The 23,769-nt window shown below is 34.7% G+C and overlaps 1 protein-coding gene across 8 annotated transcripts in view; it reads left to right on the top strand.

Annotated features, from left to right (window-relative positions):
- The first annotated feature begins 299 nt into the window (after positions 1 to 299).
- The window catches only part of ODF2L (outer dense fiber of sperm tails 2 like), a 34,358-nt gene continuing 10,888 nt past the window's right edge, over positions 300 to 23,769 (top strand). The window contains exons 1-11 of one of the 8 annotated variants that reach the window (XM_032494726.1): positions 713 to 1,278; positions 5,494 to 5,654; positions 7,042 to 7,214; positions 9,038 to 9,170; positions 9,812 to 9,937; positions 10,935 to 10,994; positions 11,122 to 11,193; positions 11,752 to 11,868; positions 15,229 to 15,414; positions 18,595 to 18,704; positions 19,657 to 19,792. In XM_032494726.1, the coding sequence (XP_032350617.1) occupies positions 7,102 to 7,214; positions 9,038 to 9,170; positions 9,812 to 9,937; positions 10,935 to 10,994; positions 11,122 to 11,193; positions 11,752 to 11,868; positions 15,229 to 15,414; positions 18,595 to 18,704; positions 19,657 to 19,792 (1,053 nt within the window). In that variant the 5' untranslated portion in view covers positions 713 to 1,278; positions 5,494 to 5,654; positions 7,042 to 7,101. The other 7 variants (XM_032494724.1, XM_032494721.1, XM_032494722.1 and 4 more) reach the window with 7 other exon arrangements.

The following is a 23,769-nucleotide window of genomic DNA, read 5'->3' as shown; positions in this document are numbered from 1 at the left end:
ACTTTATAAAGAATACCATTTGTCTGTCGCACAGATACAAAGAATTTGAGACCTGAAAGGTGCCTTGGAGATCACAGTCCGGCTCCCTCATTTAACAGGAGAAAACACAGGCCCAAGGAGGGATCTCAGCTAAACAGCAATACCACGCATTTATAACTGGGAGAGCTTTCTTCCAGTTGCCTTGGTTTTTTCACATCAACACTTTAAAATGTAAAAGCAGGGCACTTCCAAGCCAAGTGTCAGAAAATTCGGAATCCATCAGCCTTATTTCCCTGTCTAGTTGAGCTCAATTAAGATTTTTGGTAGCCACGTCTAAGTGCTTCCCTTTACATAACACAAAAGGATGGGGGGCGGAGCTTATCCGGAGAAGTGACCCAGTCACAGCGCCTCCCCGGGCCCCGCCCCCTCAGTATCGCCAATAGCAGCAGACGCCGGCGCTCGCTTTCCTGAGCTCCGCCAATTGGCTGTGCCGCCTGCCGGCCCGACGGAAAGGGCGGGGCGGCCGTTGCCAGAGAAGCCACTTGCTGGTTACTAACTCCGCTTCTGGAGCACTCCTCCACGGCGAGCAGCCCTAGGAATTCGCCCTCCTCCCTAGCTTTCACCCTCTGCCCTGTTCCCTGCGTCCCGCTCCCTCCTGGACGACCCAGGGCTGGAGAGCACAGGTACGCTTCCCGGGCTTGCACTAACGTGCGCCGAGTGTCAGACTTGGCGGCCCCTGCAGACTCCTCCACAGCGGAGCGGCGGCGGGCTGACGTCACGACGACGTGTCGACGCAGCGGTGGGGCGTGGGCGCGCCTTCGGAAGGGGAAGCTTAGATTTGCGTGACCGCCCAGGGGGCTCGGGGCGGGGGCGGGGCCGGGGCCGTGGGGTTCGCGGAAGTGAAAGGCCCTCAGTCCGCCCCGAGCTAGGCCTCAGCTCCTTTCTGCCTACATCCTCTCCTTCCCCCAGACAGACAGCTTGGGCTTGGGAAAGGCAGGCAGGCGCGTACTCTCCCTGAGGGTGTGGTCCCTGGGACTTAAGGGCATCGTAGCCGAGGGGTCTGGTCCAGAACGAAACATGGACCGGGCCGGCCCCAGGCATGGCAGCGTTTCTTTTCGAAATAGTGCTCCCTTACGTATTCGACTGGCTTTTAGGTGCACACCATGTAATATGCCGGACTCTGGTAGACTCCGGGGCTCTCTAAGTGAAGAATGCTCCAGGAAGCGTCAGGAAATAACTCCTTCTCCAGGGTTCTAGATTCCAGCCTCTATGGAAACTCCTCCAAGTGTGTGGCCTTGGGTAGGTCCCTAACGGGCTTCAGTTTCCTTATCTGTGAAATGAGGTTGGTGATAGTCAGTTTAGAGTAGTTGTGATGAAAGAGATTAACTAAACCAGTGCCAGGTTTTGAGTAGGTGGTCAGTACGTGTTGCTTGCTTAGTGAGAAAACCATAGACTTTGGCCAAATGCTGGGGATAAAGTCTTCTGCAGAGAAAAAGTTCCCCTGTTCCCTCACATGGTAAGGTTTCAGGTGTTTTTGAATGAATGAGGTTTTTGGAGTAGTTTTAAGCACCACCTGGTTAGTTGTGGTTAAAATAATAAGACTGTAGGAAGCCTGTTTGGTTTTAAAATCAGTTTAATACCCTTCTGCTTACAATAAGATTGTCGCGGTATGTTTGCAATTCTTTAACTGCCAGGTATCCACTTCTTGCTTCTCTTTTTTTCTGATTTCACAGCTGATATGTATTAGTATAGTTTTTGCATCTCAAACACCCAAAGGTATGAGAAAATGACTTTGTTTATATTGCTACTAATCACTTCTTAGTTTGTACAAATGAGTGAGACCTAAGGAACTGGTATAGCAATGAGGTTGACATAGCAACTATCCCCTTGGGCACAGTTCTGCTGAAAGTTAATAATTGTTCCCCTGGTCTCTGGTTTAGTGGAACTTAGTGTTTTTGCTGCATTGAAGATGATTTGTAATAATTCTGCAAGAATGGATTTTGAAGGGATTGTTTTGAAGATAAGAGTTGTTTCTATACAGACCTCTCAGGCCTGCAGGTAATTTCAGGAATGGTGGTTGACTTGGGATGATATTTTTTTTTAAGATGAAAAAAAGAGAAGACCTGGTGGGAAAGCAGCCCCAACCGAGTGACCAAAGGAACCCTAAATTAAACGAACAAACAAGCAAACCCCACCTGCAAGTGGTCTACTTCATTCTGTTCAAACCTCAGCACAGCTTTGACTGGCAAAGTTCTCATTTTGTAGAAGAGAAAACCAAGGCCCAGTGAAGCTAAGGTTTTTCTGTGTCAGGTGGTTTGTAAGGACTGAGAACTGATGACTGTGGCCCAGTGTTTTTCATTTTCATGTGCCACCTCTGGACATCAAGGAAAGATTAAATTATGTTCAGTCCTCTGTACCCTAGGAAGGAAGAAATAATACATACTTTAAAAAGATTTTCTTCAAACTGGTCTAAGTTAATTTTGGTACTTAAAGGGATAAGGTACCATTTTCTGGGATTTATGTGTGGAGCAATCCATTCACATGGTCACAGGTAAATGAGGGGTGATAGGTGATCCCTTCTTTCTGTACTGATCTCTTGCTGTTCCTGCATTCTGCTTCCTCCATTGTTTTTCAGGCTTTTATCACCAATGGGAACAACTTTTGATTTCTTCAGAAATTTTTTATTGGAAAAGAATGTTGGAATTTCATCTCTCATGAGACTTTCCCCTCCATATGTCTAGTCCATGTCCCAAAATACCACTGGATTTATCTCTTACAGATGCACTTCTGTCTGTCATTCCCCTGCTTAAGCTTATTTAATGGTCTGTTTTAACCTTTAGAAAAAAATTCAAGCTCTTGAGCTTGGCGTACAGTGACTGCTTCCAGTGTGTCCAGTCTCATCTTTTGCCTCGTGCCCTTTCAAGTCGTGTTCTGTCACAATTCCTTATTCTTCCTGGTCCTTTATCCTCTACCTGGAATACCTTTTTCTGTTCCCTCTTGCCAAGCTCAAGCTTGTTCTGCTGGACTCTTCTGAGGATCCTCCTCCTCTGGGAAGTCTCCCAGGATCCTGTCAGTGGTTATTAGGTCTCCTCCTGTACGCTGTCCTGGTGCCCTGCCAGGCCCCTATCACAGCCTTCAGCACACTGGCTTTGAGTGGTCTGCTCAGTGTCTGCGCTCTCTTTGGACTTGTAGTCTGTGCCTTCAAAGAGCTCAATCCTTCATTTCCTTTTACGGAGTTTTCTTTTTCTTTTTCTTTTTTTATTATATACTGAATTTTTAAATGTTAAAACCTGACAAAATTAAGGCAAGTTTGTATGTTACGTTCAGCTGTGTAGATGCTTATATTTTAGTGTCTGATGGCTTTTGGTTTAAAACTGAGATTCACCACTTCCTTACTTGTGATCTTGGGCAAGCTATTTAACCTTTCTGAAACTTGGTTTCCTCATTGTAACTTTTGGATGTTAATAGCAACCTTGTAGGCTTTATGTGAGATGATCTTTATGAGGTCAGTCAGTGCTCTGTTAATAAATGGCAGAATGTCTTCATGTTGAAGGGAGGGAAAATGTTTTCTGTTCATCTGATAAAGGGTGCTGACTATTTACAGTTAGACAGTATTCCGAACATCTTTGGTCCAGTTTTTTTCCAGATAATTGGGCTTTTTGTGGGGCTCCCTTCATCTCAAAAGTGTTTCACTTTGAACAATAAATTGGTCACCCTAACTTATATATTAAAACCTAACCTATGCCTCTCACTGTGTTAGGTAATTTTTAAGGATGGAGGTTGATGGGTATATTTATCCTTACAGGTTTAGTAGAAAGGTTAAAGGAGAACTAAAATATGAGCATTTATGGAGCAATTAAATTCTAAACTGTATGATTCTGAAATATTACTGGATGTTGAGGATTCTTGGTTGCTGGATCAGTGAGAGGAACATTTTGAGAAGGAGAGGGGACTTGGGCCTTGAAAGTATGTATGTAACCTGCATTTATAAATCAGTCACTCTTGCAGTCCACTTTTTCCCCATTCTCCCCATTCTGCAACCCTTTTATATTTAAATTTCTTTATTCATTGAAGAGAAGCATTAGCTAAATTACTTATCTAACTTAACGTCTCTATGTCCGAAAATATTTTTTTTCCAGTTTTGGTAGCTTTTACTCATAAGATCTATTTTCCACCTCTGGTTATTTTTACTCTCTTCCTACTTCCAAATTTCCTATACCTTTTTTTTTTTTTCATTATGGGGTCCAAAAAGTCATAAATTACTTCTCTAGTAAACTTTTGACTAGTATGTAGAATAGTGAAGGAAACAAACAGCATTCCTATATCTACTTGATGCTCTTTGCTGAATATTTCATAGTGAGTTTTTGAATAGAAGCTGTGTGCTTTTTGTTGGAAGCCAGTGGGAACTAGTTTTCCAAGAACTAGTGTTTGGCAAAACAAATTAAAATCTGGAAAATTCAAATGCTTTTCAGAGAGATTAATTTTGAACACGTATTTGCAGGTGGTTAGTTTATTTAGAACAATCTTGGTGTTAAGGAAGGTTATGGACTGTAATCTTTCATTTCTCTGACCATGGCCAGTATCACTAGTCCTGGAACAGCCATCCCTCAAATGCTTCTTGTTGGCCAAAATGGAACATAGTTTAGTGAGTGTAGCTGGATCAGCATAAACTCATGACCATGCCTGGAAAAAGCTTTAAGTATATGCCTTTTGGGTAAGGAACTGGTAAAGTCATCCTTATATAGGAAATTTAATTCCTTAAGAGATTAAAACTATTTTAAATTACTGTTCTCTAGAAATTTGATCATTAAATATGTGTGCAGAATATGTCTCTCTGTTTTACCAGTAACAAGTTATACAAAAGTATAATACATTTGTAAATTGGCAGTTTATTCTACATAATTGAAAACATTTTCTTGTAAAACATCTGCTTTTCCAGACAAGAATCCATTTGGCCCAACAAAATGATGGCATTTTTTTATAAAGGCAGGACTTTTTATACTAAAGAAAATTAAATTACATTGTTGTTCACACATATATTTTTGGTTATAGTATTGTCACAACACAAAATTAGTGGACTATCTTGGAACCTCCAAACAATTTCTATCCTAAATTTATTTCTAGATCGTAAGAATATGATTGTTGATAATTTCTATGGAAATATTTGAGACATAACTCTTTCTGTTTTGTGTTTTGAGAAATCAGTAATGAAGATAACATTTTAGAATGTTGGGCTAAAAGTCATTCTAAAATCTCTATTTTTTACACTATGTTAATTTTATTTCTTTATCTTTTAAGATATGACACAGTTACTTTTTTAGAGATGATGAAGCAGAAAAATGCTGTATGATTTTATCATGTGATAAAACTTACAGAAAGCTTTCAGTAGCCCAGAAAGTCAAGCAAGAACTCATTTGAAATGCTGATACCAAATCTTATCTCATAAAATGTTTTCTGTAAATAGAAGATCCGTATCCTCTTACACTGATTTTTAAATTTTTATTTTAAATATAGGAACTATTTTTCTTTTAATGATTGCCAAAAAGATAATTCAAGGGGTGAAAAAGCAAGTCTTTATTCATCATATTCATTACATCATGAGCCATGAGTCCTCTCCTTCAATTACTGCTTAGCTTTTACAAGACTTACAGGTGCTGAGGATTCAAATAAATAAGGTATTCTTTTTTGAGCTTCCAGTGTACAGAGATAAATATTTAAACAAGTGAATGGATGAAAGATAAATACCCAAATTGTAGATGATAATTCTCTTGATTGCAGTGACTTACCTGAGTATATTCTTCTTCACCTTTAGGTTTGGTTTTTCATTTGATTGTGTGTATCTATATATTTTTAATTCTTCTAGACTACAGAGAGCTCAGAATTTGTTATGCTCTATTAACAGATGTTGCATGTTTTCAGAATTCAGGTGGATCATCTTAGACTATCTGTATCTTATTCAGCAATTCCATCTTGATATGACTTGCTAGTATATAAAAAATATGAGCATGCTTTTCATTGTCCTATATCCTAAATATTTATCTTTCTGGTATACAAACCCTTCAGACAAAAACACATACTTTTTTTTATAGACATTTTGAAAGGTTTCTGAATTGCTAATTGAATATTGTAAATAATTTTCAACCTTTACTTTCATATCTACCTAAAGTATTGAAAATTCTTGAACGTATGTATTTTATGATACGCATATATAAATATAAATTACAGAGAGGTAAAATATCTCTGAAAAAATGCAGAAAACCTTAAATATAACATTTGATTTTGTATAAAAAAATGAATTCAGGGAGACATATTACCATATATTAGAGTTGTGAAAACAGCCTTAATGATTGCTGAAGCACTGACTCATTACTTAAGATGGAATCGTTTTGAAGAAATTCATAAATATCCACGTTTTAAAAATGACATTTCCAGCTTTGAGAGAAAACAACTAGGTAATTTAGTAAAATTTAGAAGTAATGTCATTTATCCATTATCACCAAAAATATCCTAGATTGAGCTTTTTTAATAGGATTTATTTATAGGAATAAATGAATTTAACTTTGAAAGGTCTACTTTCAAAAGAATAACTTACCTTCTTTGTAGCTATTGTTGCCAGATACTTTCGAAAGTATTTTAAATTTCTCCTGTTCTAGGTAGGAATAACATACATCTCTTGTTGGATGGATCTAATGAAATTGGGAATCATAGTTGTCCCGTGGTTTTTATATTCCTTTTCTAACCTGATTGGATTAAGATATTATTGTAATACTTCAAGAAATAGACCAGTAATTATTTCTGCATTCTTGTGTGTGTGTAGAAAATGGCAGGCTTTTTGGAAATTGTGTATGGAGGTTGGCAGTTGTTGAGTGGTTGTGCTATGCAATTTTGATACTGTTTGGAATTAGTACCCCAATGAGTAGCAGTTATAATTTCAGTTTTGTGTGTGAAATAGTATTCTTTTACACATCTTTAGGATTTTGATCATACATCGTAGGGTAATGACAAAAAAAGAATCTACTGAAATGATTCTTTAGTAACTGCAATAATTAAAATATTTCCTAGCTTTCAGCTTGTGTGGAGAAGTTGTTGTGGAAGCCACCTATAAATCCATTCACCGAATTTATGGAGGAACGTGCAAATGTTGGAAGTCATTCAGAAGAACTGGTTTCCCACTTTAAACGTAGACCAGAGAAAGAACATTTACCACAGCATGCCAGTGAAAATCAACTCAGCTGGTATTCTCAACAACAGCAGGGGATATCTTAATCTTTTGATTTCAGGGTTTCATGTTTTGTCTGTATTGTAAATTATTTGACTCAAATGCAGCATTCTTTCAAGACTATTTTCTTCCAGTTTAGTAATTCATATTTATTTAATCTGATTACAAATGTACTCATTTAGCAGAATTTGTGTAGTTAATTTGGAATTTTAACAAAAGCAATCAAAAATGAAAACCTTATCTATTAAGATTTTGTAAAGTATATAGCTTTTTAAGTAAGGTTAATGAAAATATAACTACTATGGAATATTGGAAATACAATTAGCGACCACTAATTCACTGCCATTTGGTATATTGCTCTCTAGCAAATACTGGTCATGTTTTGCTTCTTTAGAATGGGGAATGTGCTTATTATTTGTATAAGTCATTGCTCCCCAAAATGACAGTCTTAAAATGCCATTTTTGTTGCTATGGATAGTATAGTCCACTTCTAGTTTAGCTGGTTATAAATGGAAATGGTATTTGGTCACCTACAATCATTCTTGACTTTCTGTCCGTGGTTTTTAATGACAGTTGTCATTTGTAGCCAGTATCTTCTTAGGCCCATCATTTTAAGCCATTGGTGCTTAAAAATACAATCTACTTTTTGACATAGCCTCTAAGATGCCATCAGTTGTTACTGAGCCATTATATTATGTTCCCTAAAAGAAAAAGTGTCAGTTAAAGAAGGACACGATGCTTTCTCATCACTCGGAATTTGATTTGTAAACATTGGAGAAGCTCCTTCAAACTTAATTATACCTAGATTTTTAGTCCAAATAACTTTTAGCTCATATAAAAATAAGATGTAAATGAAATAAATTTGTTAAGGCATTCTCAAAACTTCTTTATACTCAAAGTCCAACTCTTCTGAGTCACTTTGTGACTGAGAGCTGGCCTTGCTGTTGAGAGGATTGGTGATACTGGCATTTCTGAGGAGCCTCTGTAACTGAAAGAAAGTTGGTTGGTCATAGGCTCTTCCTTACAGTGTATGGCAGTGTACATTGGAGTCTTGCTTCTAGAATGTCGCTAAACGTTACTGCTTCACCAACTCCCTCATCCCTCTCTATGGCCCTTTGTTGCTGAAGGGTAAAAAATGCTGCACCCCATCTCTAGGTTATTCTTCAAAACTTTGGACACTCATTCTGAAAGTTTTGGGGACATACAGGAAAGACAGCACAAGACGAAACATCCCAATTTCAGGATGTAAAAATGTGAACCCCCCAAAAATGTACCTTACAGTGGTACACAGCGTGTCTAGGTAAAACGCAGCCAAGAAGGCAAATCATATCAGTCTTATTCTGAGAGATGTATTAAGAGTTTTAGATATCTGGAGAGGTTTAATTTTTTGTGTTCAGTTTCTTCAGCTTACGCATTCTTCTGGAGGAATTTTTTTATAAAGAACAGTGAGTTTCAAGAAAGGGCTTGGGAGTAAGGTCTAAAAAGGCAAATCTTTTAGGTTCGGAGTAAGGGAGAAGGGAATTTGAAAAAGACACTTTCACACAAGTCATTTTACAAAAGGGATGTTGAATAATTGGCAGATAACACAGTGATACGTTGCTGTTGGTGCTCTTTGTGTTTCACATATCTTAGCATTTTAAAAACTCTATAGTTAAGTGTAGAAAAATATGGAACTGTAGGAAAAAATTTATACATTTTCAGTGGCAATTTACTGTTACTTTCTGGAGAGCAATTTATGAAACTATAATATTTAATCAGGCTGTGCTCTATTTGCATGAAAAGTATAACTAGTTTATGTAACAGCTTTAACTTAAATTTTATTTGTGTGTATCTTATTAGCCTAAAGCAGGACATCCTAAATGAAAAGACTGAATTGGAAGCCACATTTAAGGAAGCGGAGATAGCAACTTGTTCTGTGGAATTACTTTTGCCATTGTTTAAGGAAACCATTGAAGAGATAAGTTTTGAGAATGTGAGTACTTGACTTGTGAACGTCTAATAAAATGAGAAGCTAGGATAACGCTCCGAATGCATTAACTGAGGTCTCGTACAGCAGTTATGCTCACGTATTGCTATTTGATGTACAAAAATGTAGATTTATCAGTGTTCTTTATTCCTATGTCATTAACTGCAGTTCTTTTCCTCAGAGGTAATCTCAGGCATGTACTTGGTAAGAAGCTGAGCTGGAAACTGTATACTTTAGTTCTTGACTTACCTGGAGTTAAACAAGAGTCAGCTTTTCTCAAGAGTGAATTTAAAACTAAAATATTTTGAGGGATGAAATATATCTGTTTTCTACAGTGTTATGCAGAATAGAGACCGCTGTTCTAAAATTTCAGTGTTGGGGGCAAAAATTAGATTGTATTCTATTAGTTTTATTAAAATGCCTGAGCTACTTTAGGGTTTAAACCCTTATTTTGATTTCATTTTACTTTAGTGCACCATGTAACACGTACTAGTTACTGTGAATAAACTTGGCAAATTTTCCTTACTATGTGCAAAAGAATGGTTTTATTACTAGGAAAAAGTATTCTTTTATAATAGTAGCATTATATTTTAGAATGTCTTAATGCCATGTCTTAAAATGTGTTTGTGTTTCTTATATTTTGTCAGGCTAATCTTTCTGCATCTAATTTGAAGATTTCTAAACAGAAGGAAATATTAACAAAAGAATTAGACACTTTAAAATGTGTAAGACAAGCTTTAGAACATCATCTTAGAAAGAAAGAATACCAACAAGTAAGAAATACTAAGCACTATTTTAATAGTGATATTTCTCACTCGAAGGGTATATTATTTCTTAAATTGTGGAAATTAAAATATTGGAATATTTGAAATGGAAATAATTCTTGAATTTTTATTTGAAATGGCAATCATTAACCTCTCCTTTCAATGTTTCATTGTTTTACATGAAAGCAGCATGTTTTTATAGAAAATATATTTTTATTTATTATAATTCATTTTAGTTGATTATAATAAAATACTTCTAGAATTTAAGCTTTTGTGTACATTATACTTATACATTCATACATTAGTTCTTTAACAGTTTGATTGAGATATACTTCACATACCAAATAGTTCACCTGTTTAAAGTACACAATTCAGTGATATTTAGTGTATTCACAGAGTTGTGTGGCCATCGCCATTATCAACTTTAGAGCATTTTCATCACTACAAAAAGAAACCCTTGGCCCTTTAGAAGTCCGAGTCCTGTCCCCACACCCCTCTTTAGCCCATTGTCTACTTTTTCTGTCTCTATGGATTTGCTGATTTTGGATATTTCATATAAATGGAATCATATAATATGTATGGCCCTCAAAATGAATAAACATTTTTCTATGTTCTCATTTAAAATATTTACATAGAATTCTGTTACTGATTTACTGTAATTCTTTAAGAAATTTCTTTTTCCTAGACTTTAGGTTGTTGATAATTTTTACCTATTTATGAACAGCACTGTGAGCTTCCTTTGTGTATAAGATTTTTGTGATTTTTGTGTCATTGACTTGTACTTTCAGAAGTATTATTTAGAAATTGTGGACAAAAATTGATTTGGTTCACTTAAGCAAAAAATCCTTCTAAAGTTCTGGTTTTAACTTTAAAAAAAAAAAAAAACTAAACTGTGCATAGTAGTTGTCCATATTAGTTTCTTAAGTGATGCTTATTCCTCTTTCTGCTTTTTTATGTAGAGAAATACAGTTTGTGAACACTGATTTATAACATCTTTTTTCCACAGGTGGAGGGCAGTTTATCCAGCATGTTAGAGAAGCTGACTGATAATGAAAGTGAAAACGCTGTAAGTCTATCTATACTTGGTGTCTGTTCTTCTGATATTTTTTGTTTATATGCTGGTTGGTTTTATAAAATTAACCAACATTATCCAAGTTGTGATATTTCTAACTCTTATGTTACATTTGCTGAAGAATCTTAAAAAGAAGCTACTTGAAAAGGAGACCTGTATCCAAGAACTTTCTTGTCTGTTTCAGAATGAAAAGGTAAGCACATTTGGAGTTTATTTCATCATATTTTCTTGTTATTGACTCCCTCTTTCTCTTCTTTCTGTCCTGGCCCCCATTTCTTCAGAAATACACAGAGAAAGTTTTTAAAGATTATTTTGATATTCTTACAAGTTTTATGTATCAAATATAACATCTTATTTTTTTAAAGTTGTTTTTCCTTTAAAGATTTTTATGCTGTTTCTAGTCAGGGTACTTTGCATAAGTCAGGGACCTATGTGTAAATTTGTGTTTCAATTTTAGTATAAATGAAGGAATTTCAGTGTTTGTAGGAGCATTTTAGACATACCCATAGTTTTACCTAGGAAGATAGGTAGGATCTTTTTAAAAGAGAGAATTAGGAGTTATTAACTAAAAAGGGGGGAGGAGGAGACAGCATCCTGGTTTTATATAAAATCCATTTGCAATGGGGGGAGTGTTGTGGTTCATGTAAAGTAGTATTTCGCTCTTTATCAACTTTTTGGATCATGTCTAAATACAGTAAAGTTTAATATTGTGTAGAAATACATCAACTAACACATTTTTTTTCTGTTACAGGCAAATGCTTTGAAAGCAAACCGTTTTTCACAATCAGTAAAAGTAGTACATGAACGACTACAGTTCCAAGTTCATAAAAAGGAAGCAGAGAATGATAAATTAAAAGAATACATAAAGGTTATAAATATTCATCTTTTTATAGTTTAAGTATTAAAATTAATGAACGACTATGAAGTCTTTCCTTAGTTCTGGAATTTAGTGGTTTTGAAAGAATTCTATTTAAGTGTTGCCATGGGAAATACATATTTGAAGCAGGTCTTCAGCTTTCTGGTCTTTCTAAAGATTTGGCTCCAAATCCCAATATAAAAATGCTATCTTTTTAGTGCCAATCTAGGAAAGATTTGTGACTCTTCAAATACTTTAAAAATCTCTCCTTTTATTAGTTAATTTATGTTTATTGTGGAAAATTCGTTGAATATAAAAGAGAAAATTAAAATAGCTTAAAAATACTGAAACCATTAACATTTGATATATAGTATTCCAGATTTTTTTCTGCATCTATACATAGACATATATATGCTCACACATATTTAGTAAGCAGACAATGAATGTTTATTATTTTATATTTATTACTAACGACTTTAAAATCAGTTAACCTAGCTTTGGTGTTTGGATAATTGAGTAACCTCCTTGTTTTGCAGTTTTTTAGCAGGATAATTAAAGGGAATTTTCTAGCTTATACCGAGTAGTTGAAATATTCTTGTGGAAGCCTCACAGTCACTTTGAGATAGGAGTTTGAGATTGCTATGGTATGACACAAGCTAACTGGGTCTGCTGTCATTATTTTTGCCAAAGGAAAAGAAGCAGTGTTTCCACTTTTGGAAGAGAAGTGTACAAAACACACCCCACTCAGCATGAGGACTTCTGTGTTAAATTTCTGTCAGCTTTTGTACCCCTGAATCATGGCAGATGTCTGCAGCCAGGGCCCCTGCTTCAAGACTGCATACTGGGGGTGGTTTTTTTTTCTTCAATGACAAAAAGCCTTTGCCCATCAGAGGGACATTAAGTAGGCTTATGGGGTTATAAATTTTGTCCTTTGCCTATAGATGCTTTTAAGCACTTTCCCCCAAAGATTCCTTGTGTTCTTTGCATTGGTATCGTAGGCATTGCAGATGAACTAGGCTTGAAATTGCCATTGCTCTGTCACGGTAAAGACAAAAGAAAACATGTAATTTAACATCTTAGATCATCTACTAAAATTTATGTTTCTTACACAATTTTTAATTATATCCTCAAACAGCAATTAGGGAAGTTCTTGAAAATATTTTTCCAGTTTAAAAATGAAATAATTTTTAAAAGTTAGCAGTTAAATCTGTATATTCATGATAATTTAGAGAGCAAATATAAGGCTAAAATCCTAAGATTTTGCCATGACATTCACCTGTCTAATGCTTTGAGTTCAAATCCCCTTCCAAAATGCTATTGTTTAGAAATGATTAAAAAGTTGCATCAGGTCATGGATTTTCTTACATTCCTTTTAACATACACTTTTGAAATTTAAGGCATTAAATAATTGGGGGTCAGAATTTAGTTCTTCTGTTTAGGTTTACAAGTTTTTTTAAGGATACAAACACAATGAACTAACTCAATTTGTCAACATAAATTTTATATTTTTAGTATTGTTGGAGTCAATTCATTGTATTGGCTCTTTTAAAATTTTAAATTGCATTATAATTCTCTTGAGAACTACTCCAAAGATGGTTTGAACCCATTTTTCTTTCTAGATATTTATAATGTAATAGAAGTTAAGCTAGAATATTTTCACATTTTTAGAACAGACAGATAATTATCTTTATAATATGTTGCATGTATAATTCTTTGGAAATAGGAAAAGGCAAATAGTTGGCTTTATGTGTACGTTCATTTGGGAAATGACTGTGAGAGGTTATTTTGAAACTATAAAAATAATTTGATAGTTTCAGAACAATTCCTAATAGTGCCCAAGGTATGGGATTTGATCAATCTAGTGAGAAAGTTTTGACTGGAACCTTCTTCAAAAAATTTTATTTCCCCTTAAGTGTTAAAGGGTTTTTTAACTGCTAGTGCAGCAGTTATTCATGGTGTGATGATGACCCCCTGTGGTTTCTTAGAGGAATGACATCTGTGTTTCTTTGGAAGGAGAGGATTCTTTGTTTCTCTGAAGTAAACTTATTCTGTTCATACGTGTTTTCTCCAACTACTTATTGAAATGCTTCGTGGGATTTTTTTAGTTTAGATAGATTTTTAAAGACAACTTAAGAATGTTTTGTGGGATTTTTTTAGTTTAAATAGATTTTTAAATACAACTTAAGTATATTTTGCTTCTTCTCTTAGTCCATGGAATCACTTTTCAAAGAGATCAAAGTCTTTAGATCTCGTTTAAGATGTACTTTTTAACCTAAATTTTAGTGGAAGTTAAGAAGCATAGTTTTTGTTGATCATAGAGTTAAGTAGAAAAGCTCCATCTTTTACTGTGACATCTTTGATTTTTTTTTATTACAATGATCGTCCAAGGAATGGAAAACTAAAACTTAAATTCTGTAATAATTTTACATTCTTTTCAGTATTACATGACTTCCAAGGAATGTAAAAGCATTAAAATCTTAAGTCTTTAAATTTTTAGATAGTTAGTACTCAAATATTTTTAAATACAAAGTCTTCAAACAATTTGAAATAAAAACATGAGAGTTATCACACTAAATCATAGCCATCATCCGCCTAACCTAATATTCTGGGTCTAGTTCTATCACTAAAAGTTAGGTAAGGAATCAGGCATATCCGTTAACACTGTCAAACTCGATGGAAACGTGCCCTCAAACACTTTTTTACCCTCACTAACTCTTATGGATCTGAACCTGTTTGGTCTTGGAATAATAACTTTCACAAACTTACTACTCATTGGGCAAAGCAGTACTTTTATTAAACTCGATATAACTTACTCAAATGTCAGGGCATGCCCCTTAATTCTGGTAAATTAAAATTTTGTAAATGTGTTGATCTCATCTTTACTCTTCATGAGCTGCAGATTTTGATCGTATATCCTTTACATATTTTTCATTCCAGCTAAAGAGTCCTAATATATTTGGGAAGCTGCTGATTCCTTTGAGCTTTGTGTACCTATTGTTTGAATTGTCTCCAGCTCAATTATGTTTTTTTGATTTGCAGTAACTACTATGTGTAATATGCTAGGTGTGAAATTTAAAAAAATTTTAGTTAATCAAAAAAGTTTTAAGGAAGTTAGTTTTTGTATCACCAATATTAATATTTATAGAAGGGGAATATTAGTTTTATATAGGCTTACATATTTTAAATTTGCGTTTTATAACTGGTTACAAATAAACATTAGTGAAGTCACCTTTCTTTACTGTTTTGCTTTCTATTACTCACATGACTACTCTTTTTGATGAATTCTATATGGAAGATTACTTACATATTTTTACAATGTTTATGTAAACATTGAATTTCTGAAGTAATTTAATTATTGCTAATTTTTTTTAGAGCTTAGAAACCAAGATATCAGAATGGAACTTGCAATTGAGAAAGAGTAAGCATGAGGCTGTAGCAATAAAAGAATCAAGCAGGCAAAAAGCTATAGCTTTAAAAAAGGCATCTAAAATTTACAAACAAAGGATTGAACATTTTACTGGAGACATGGGAAACCTTACTTCCCAAATTAGAGAGCAGGTAAGTATATGCATTCTTTCTTAAAGAATTGTTTTATGTACTTAGTTTATGTAGTTAACCTCATAGTGCTTAATATAATGTTGTTCTTCTCTTAATGCTGATACTAGAAAAACTTTACTCGTACTCTTTTGCTTCAGACTTTATTTTGAAAGATTACATAAAATGTCAAATTGGCATATTGAATTATATCAGCATTTCCTTGGGACTTTATTAGAAGAGTGTGTTAAGTGTGTTCCAAAGCATCTATGGCCAAGTAAGGGTAACACTTCGTGCATATTCACCCTTGGAAATTTACAGTGCACATTAACATTAAATTAAAGGCACATTAACTTAATATTAAAGGCTCTGAGAAGGCCTTCAGTAAAACTAAAGCAGTGTCATGGAGAGAGAGTATTGAATTCAGAGTTCCCCACCACTTATTTAAGCACTGAACTCTTCTTTTATCCACAAAGCAACTCTTGGAACTGGTTCTGAAGAATACCAGTTTGGGAAATGCTGATTTATGTTATTAGACCATATGACTTTATTCAGTAATTCACTTCACTTAAACTCTGTAATGCATTTAAAACCATTTGCTGACGTAAACCCACCATGTGAAAGTGATCTTTGGGTGTATTACAAAGTTGAAATGTACTTAGTGCTTTGTTGTTTTTAATGAATTATATTTATTCAATTACCAGTTAATAAAACATTTACTCTCTTAAGTATCTTACTGATATCTTGCCTCTTAAGAACTTATGCTGTGGCTTATAGAATTATTAGAGGCTTTTAGAAATGCAGACAGAGTTGCATAAATGCTTGTATAAATAAAACAACTCAATATTTTATGAGTTTAACTCTTAACATTTTAAGACTCTAATATTTAACCTACATTCAGAAGAACTTAATTAGATAAAAAATAGAGGACTAAGTTCAAAATCTAGAAGGTTGTAGGCCTACTTGAATGCCTAAAAATATTGACTGGCAAAAGCTAACTGAATCGTTAACACACTTGGAAGTTTCCTATTTAACTAGCATCGTATCACTCATGCCCCAAATCATAATATAGGAAGGTTCCTCCACTTGTGCCTCTGGGTAAGGTACATACCTCCTCTAAGCTTCAGTTTCCTTATCTATAAAATAGGGGCTAATAGTACTGCCTATCTCGTATGATTGTGAGGGGGAATAAATGAGAACATACATGCCGGAGCACAGTGCCTGGCCAGACTGCGTTTTTGCCATACTGGCCTCATTGTGGTTCCTCTAATGCTTGGAGTGTGTTTGCTTCATTGTTCCGTGCTGTTGCCTCTGGCTGCAATGTTCTTCTCAGGCTCAATAATAGCTGGTTCTTTTAAACATCATTCTGGTATCTTTTTAACTGACATTTCTTCAGAGGGGCCTTATTTTACTACTCCTTTTGAAAAAAGTCCCACAACAGTTAATCACATCAGTGTCTTAAATTTTCTTTTTAGCATTTATTTCATAAGTAAAATTTCTGAATATCTTAATTTATGTTCTAATATAATTGTCCTATGTATACTTCATAGTGCATATTAATGTTCATTTTACATAAAATATGAAAACAAACAGTCTTTCTTCAACATATCAAAACCATTACTGGTAAAATGTAAACAAAAAATGTCTCGCACATAGTAGATGCTGAATAAATACTTTTTCAGCGTGTGGATGAGTGATGGAAGGAAAGAAGGAAACAGTAAATGTTGACTGTTAACATTGTTACTTCTGGGTCTTCTGGTTAGTAATTACTGGCACTTCTGTCACTCTAGTGTGTTTGTTTTTCTGTAGATTATAGAGGTGGGTACAGTGGCTGTAGCTCTCAAGGTGGATTTGTAGACAGTAGGTTCATTTGACAGTTATTTACCGAGAGTCTGCTGTATGCCAGGCACTACTCAAGACTCTAAGCAATGAACAAAACAATCCATCTCTGGGAGCTCACATTCAAGGTGGATAACCCACCACTACCGCTTTCATTTCTTTGCTGACAGTTCTAGTGTTTGAAGGCCAATGGGTGATCTCCACAAAACAGCTTGGCATAGAACTACCATATGGCCCAGCAGTTGCTCTCCTGGGTATTTATCCCTCCAAAGTGGGAACACTAATTCAAAAAGATACATGCACCCTAATGTTCATAGCAGCATTATTTAAATTGCCAAGATACGGAAGCAACCTAAGTGTCCATCAGCAGATAAATGGATAAAGAAGTTGTGATACACACACACACACACACACACACACACACACACACGAATATTACTGAGGCATCAAAAAGAATGACTTTTTGCCATTTGCAACAACATGGATGGACTTGTATGCTAAGTGTTTTATGCTAAGTAAAATAAAGTATTATGCTAAGTGAAATAAGTCACATAGAGAAAGACAAATACTGTATGATATCATTGATATATGGAATCTAAAAAATAAACTGGTGAATATAATAAAAAAGAAACAGATTCACAGATATGGAGAACAAACTACTGGTTACTAGTGGGGAGAAAAGGGGGGAGGGGCAAGATAAAGACAAGGAATTAAGAGGTACAAACTACTATGTATAAAATAAATAAGCTACAAGGATATATTGTACAACAGAGGGGATATAACTAATATTTTATAATAACTGTAAATGGAATATAACCTTTAAAAATTGTTAATCACTATGTTGTACACCTGAAACTTATGTAATATGGTACATCAAACTATACCTCAATTTAAAAAAAACAGCTTGGCATCTAAAAGATATATAGGCTGCATCATTGAATGTTGGGGAATTGGGGAATTGCAAGCAGTTTCTCTGTATACCATAGAGGGCGTCTTTCTCTGATGCTTATGTGGTTGTCAGCATCTACTGTAGATAGAATGCCAAATGAAAAGTTTAATAAATGTAAAGGGAATTATCTTCAGTAATTACAAAACGTTATTTGAAAATAGTTCCATCAATATCCTTAAAATGTTAAGTTAGAACTGCCACTATGTGCCTATGAATTAATAGTAATATCAAGTCATTATTAAAGGTTACTTTAAAATTTTCCTGTGTTCAGAGCTGTACACTGAAATTCTCTGTAACGGAAGTTCCAAAGTTTATAGGATGGGTGTTTCCTTGTTTATAATGTATTTGTGTTTAGGGCCCTGAACAAAACCTAAGTGTTATTAAATTACAAAATGAGTATTTTATGTGTTTTTTAGGAAGCCAAGTTGTCTGAGACAATTTCAGCTTCCAATGCCTGGAAAAGTCATCATGACAAAATTGTAATAGAAAAAAACGAATTGGAAGTTCAGATCGAAACAATGAAAAAGTAAGAAAAAAATTTAGAGTTTTTTAATGTTTAATAAGTATTTTTAGTTCTTTCCTCTTTGAGTGGTTAGTATTTTGGTTTTTTTGGATTACATGTGGTAAAGCTGTTGTCTATATGATTTGATAATTTTGCTATTTATAATTCTGTAAGCTTTCGTTACTCTACTCTAAAAATACAATGAAAACGATTACCCACTAAAAGTGCATTGGTGTTCACATTTTGAAATTTTGAACTTGTAGGTTAGTATTTGATGTTTGAGTATGTGTCATCTATTGTTTGCAGTAAATGTTAACATTGACCTTGTCTTGAAATGGAAGTGATATTTCTCTACTAAAAATAATATTTAAGTAGCTATATATAACAAAGTTTATAATAAAAACATAAATGCTTCCAAATTTCTAAAAATTATTTTTCCTTAAAGTGTCTTACTGTATAACAAAGAAAATCAGTGAGTGAAAATATGGATATTTTATGATTTGAAATTTATTCATAAGCCCCAACAATAATGAACTCTGAATATTTGCTTTTGAATGCTTCATTTTCTGTATATTTTCTTCAATTTTATCATTGAAAACTAATGCATATACTTTGCTTCTAAAGATTATTTATTACATCACTTGATCCTTTATTTAACCTTGTCCCTGAAATTGTGCATATGTGTGTGCACATGTGTAAATGACAGACAGACCTACCTGTGGGTGGTAGTTTAGGTGTTTCATTGACTAGCAAAGAGAATGTTGTATAATTTCTCACTGGCATCATAAATGGTTAATTATTTCTAATCAAAGTTGCTCAGGTAGTAGTAATCATACAGGTTACCGCTTCCTATTTCCTTGGTTGTATGAGTTCTACTAACTTTTGAAACAGTGTACCCTACCAAAATAATTTCAGAAACACTCTTAAAATATATTGTTTGAAAATTTCTGTGACTTTTATAAAATATTTTATAAAGGCAAATCATTAATCTTTTGGAAGACCTGAAGAAAATGGAAGACCATGGAAAAAATTCATGTGAAGAAATTCTTAGAAAACTTCACACAATTGAATGTGAAAATCAATCTCTGAATCTTGAGAACACAAAATTAAAGGTACTATGTGTTTGTGTGTGTGTGTGTGTGTTTGTAATGACAGCTTAGTTTACTTGGTAGAAGTAGCTTCAGATAACAGCATGTTTGGAACAGTGCTCTTGCATCATTTTGTCCCTTATGTCTCTCAGAGTGTTAGAGAATAATTAGTGTCATGATAACAAGTCACTTCTAAAACTATCTATCTGTACATACCATACATACACAGATACTTAGATATAGATTTTTTAATGTTTATAGTTATTTACACATACATGTAAAAATTGTTTTCAGCAGCATTAAATAAGATTTATAAAGTTGAGTAACTCTGTTTGTCTCAACCTAAGAAAATTTATTTATTTGCCAATTTTAGCAGTTAGATGAATCATCCAAAATTACATTAACTTTAATACATAAGATTATTTCTAGGTGTCATGGTTACGATAGGATATAACCTCAGGCCTGGTCTGTTTGAAACCAGAAAGTATGTTCTTGGCCGCTTCATAACCAGAAAGAATTTTCCAACTTAATCAAATCCCAGGGGTGATTGGTTTTTATGTGTAGCCGAGAAAAGATGGGGAAGAAGCTTTTATACTTTCTGAGAAAAAGGATATTTGAGTTACCAATCATAGAAACATGTAACCTGATGAGACTTGACTAAAGACTTTGGCATCATTTTCACTTCCATAATACTGTTTTTGGAGGACGATAATTTGGAGGACAGTAAATAGAGGACAGAAAAGAATCTGTTGATGGAAAAGAAGGCCAGAATTGGCAGTTCAGAGCCGGTACGGTGTCAGAGAACCTAGCTACTTGTTAGCTCTCTACTCTGCCGTTCCTAGGTTGTGACCCTCATCTTCATGATTCAGAATGGCTGCTGGGGCTCCATCCATTATAGCTAAATTTCAGACAACAGGTTGGAGGGAATCAAAAGATGAATTGTGTCCCTTTTCCCCATCGCTCCTTTCTGGGGAGACTTCCTGAAAGCGCCCTACCACTCAGCGCTTCTCCTTTTTCAGTCAGAGGATGCTGTCTTGCAGTCATCCTGAACTCTAGCCAAATAAGAGCACTCACTGTTTCCTGCACTATGTTTATGTTTTCCTCTGTCTATTCCTATATTTTTACTCTTTGTACAGTTTGGGATGCTATTTTTCTCAGTATATAAATCCTACCTTTCCTTTAAAGTTCAGTTCAAATGCTGCTTCCCGTAGAAGTCTTCTCAGTTGGGATGAGTCTTTCCTCATAAACGCCCATCTCTGTTCGCCCAGGATGCCCTGGGGAGGTGTGACATATACTTCGCTGTCTATGAATATTTATTGAACGAATTTCTTAAATGTTTTATCCACGAAGAGGAAGCAATTTTGTGTATTTTTATTTTCTTAATTTCCTTGGTATCCTTCAGAGAGAGGGGTAAGAAGGATATTTCATTAATTATAAATCTAGTTTTTAATTACATGGTAATGAAATTAATTTTAAATTACACAAGTATAAATTGAGTTGAAGTTTATATATTATTATAATTAATAATTCTGAAACATATTTTAAATGCATTATTCTCTGGATTTTAAGGAAAAATATCTAAGTATACTTGGCATATGTTATTTACAATGTAAAATTGCCTAGATGTTGTATATTGTTATTTTCAATTACTTTAGAATAATTTTAGATTTTAGTTTCAAATGAAGAAGATGCTAGCTAATACTGTTTCCAAGGCCCAGTGACCTCCTCTAATAAAAACAATGAAAGTTATCTTGAGGGTTATAAAGTTCTATTTGGTGATTCTAGAAAGTGTAAAAAACAGAAAAGCACAAAAGGAAAAATTTTAAAAATCACCTATAATCTCACAACCAAAAGATAAGTAGGGTTACTCTTTTAGCATATATGTAATTTTTGGGGACCACTTCCAGTTTTTTTGCTATTGTAAGTAAAAATGTGGATAATTTGAGTCTTTTTATGTCTGTTTTCTTAGGATAAATTTCTAGAGGTGGAATTACATGCTCAAAAGGGTGTTCATTCTTTGTTTTGTTTTGTTTTTTAATTTTATCTTATTGAGTTATAGTCAGTTTACAATGTTGTGTCAATTTCCAGTGTAGAGCACAGTTTTTCAGTTACATGTGAACATACATATGTTCAGCATCACATTCCCATTCTTAATGTTAGTGTTATGTATTTCCAATCACCCATCATAAATGGATCCTTGTACTTTTTCCAGTACTCCAAATATCTCCAAATTTTATAGGTGATCTTATCTAGTGTTGGGGCTTTAAATGCCATCTATATTATGGGCGCTCTCAAATCTCTCTAACCTAGACCTTGCTCCTGAAGTCCCAAAACACAGCTCCTGTACTCCCCAGTCTGCTCCATGCTACAGTTTTCAGTTTCTCAGCTAATGGCAATCATCCTTTCTGTTACTTGACTCCTTTCTCTCACACCTGCTTCTAGTTTGTCAGCAGATCTACTTCTAATATATCCAGAATTTGATCACTTCTCACCAGCATCACTGCCGTTATTCTGGTTCAAGCTGCCATCATCTTTCGTTGTTAGAGTGACATCCTAATTCTTTTTGCTTCTGCCCTTTTCCCTGCAGTCAGCATTCAGTGTAGCCATAGCATAATTCCTATAAAAATATAAATCAGACCATGTCACTGCTCAGCTCAAAACCCTTCAATGATATCTTGTTTCATAGAGTAGACATCTACAAGGCTTTACACCGTCTGGCTTTCCTTTATGTCTCTGACCTTGTGTCTTTCCATGCTCTCTGTTTTCTTGCTTCCTGCCACATTGGCTTTCTTGCTGTTTTTCCCTGAGTGGCCAGGCTTTCTCCTACCCTTGCTTTTCTCTTTGAGACTCCTCTTACCTCAGAGAGCCACACTTCCTTTTGGTGTCTACTCAGAAGTCCCTTTCACAGGGGGCCTCCCTGGCCCATTCCCAACTTGTCCTTCCTACCCTGCTTTCATGTATGATATATTTTACTTCTTATTCTTATTTTTCATCCATCTACTCCTTGTTTCTACACATCTATACATGGGGTACAGTAAGTTCATGACAGAAGGGAATTTTGTCTCTTTTATTCACTGCTAGAAGACTATACAGTGCCTAGAGCATTTTTTAATGACTAGTGAACATATTTTTTTCATGTATTGATCATTTATGTTTCTGCCTTTTTGAATAACCTATGCCCTTTATATGTCTTTGTTCCTAATTATTATGTAAGAACTCTTTATATATTAAGCGTATTAATCTTTTGTCATAATTTTTTACTTTTTTTGCATTTTGTTTGCCTTTTAAATTTTTCAAGGGGCTATGAAATTTTGCTGATATATGTATACATATATATGTGTATGTATTTGTGTGTGTGTGTGTATCTTTTTCCTTTATGGCTGCTTTTGTGAGTCTCTCCCATTTCTGCACATCTTGCAAGCCCAAGTACTGACCGCCTGCGATTCAGATCCAGACTATCTTTTCAAGGATGTTTGTATAGTGAACATCTTTGGAAGATAACAATGTTTCCATCTACCAAAAGGCGTGCTTCTTCCTGTTATAAGAGATTTGGGTTCCCTAGACTCAGGGTTGCTCCTCCATACATCCCACTCGTGTACAGGTGTCATCTGGCCCTCTTTGTATTGCCCTGTGGGAAGTGGGGCTTAGAAAACTAACACAAATGCTGATATCTGGCTACTGCTATTGCTGTAATAAAGTGATTAAGGCTCTGAGCCAGGAGTCTTGTGTCTTCTGCTAGTATCCATGAAACTGTGCTAGGCTGTCTCGTAAACTTGGAGGGTAAAATTTCAGACCCTTACAGTTCTTGATATTTTCTTTTGATTTTATACTTAGTTGGGTTTTTGCTATCCTGAAATCAAATAAAATTTTACCTGAATCATCTGTGAAAAAATTTAAAGCTTTATTTTTCATATTTAGTATATTTAAATAAATTTATAATTAATATAAAAATTGTGTTTTCATAATCTGTTTTGTCCTAATAGTTATTACCATTATATAGT

This window comes from Camelus ferus, chromosome 13 (genome assembly GCF_009834535.1).
Source record: "Camelus ferus isolate YT-003-E chromosome 13, BCGSAC_Cfer_1.0, whole genome shotgun sequence".
NCBI classification, from domain to species: domain Eukaryota; kingdom Metazoa; phylum Chordata; class Mammalia; order Artiodactyla; family Camelidae; genus Camelus; species Camelus ferus.
Note: the sequence above shows the minus strand (reverse complement) of the source record. Positions and strands in the feature narration are given on the sequence as shown.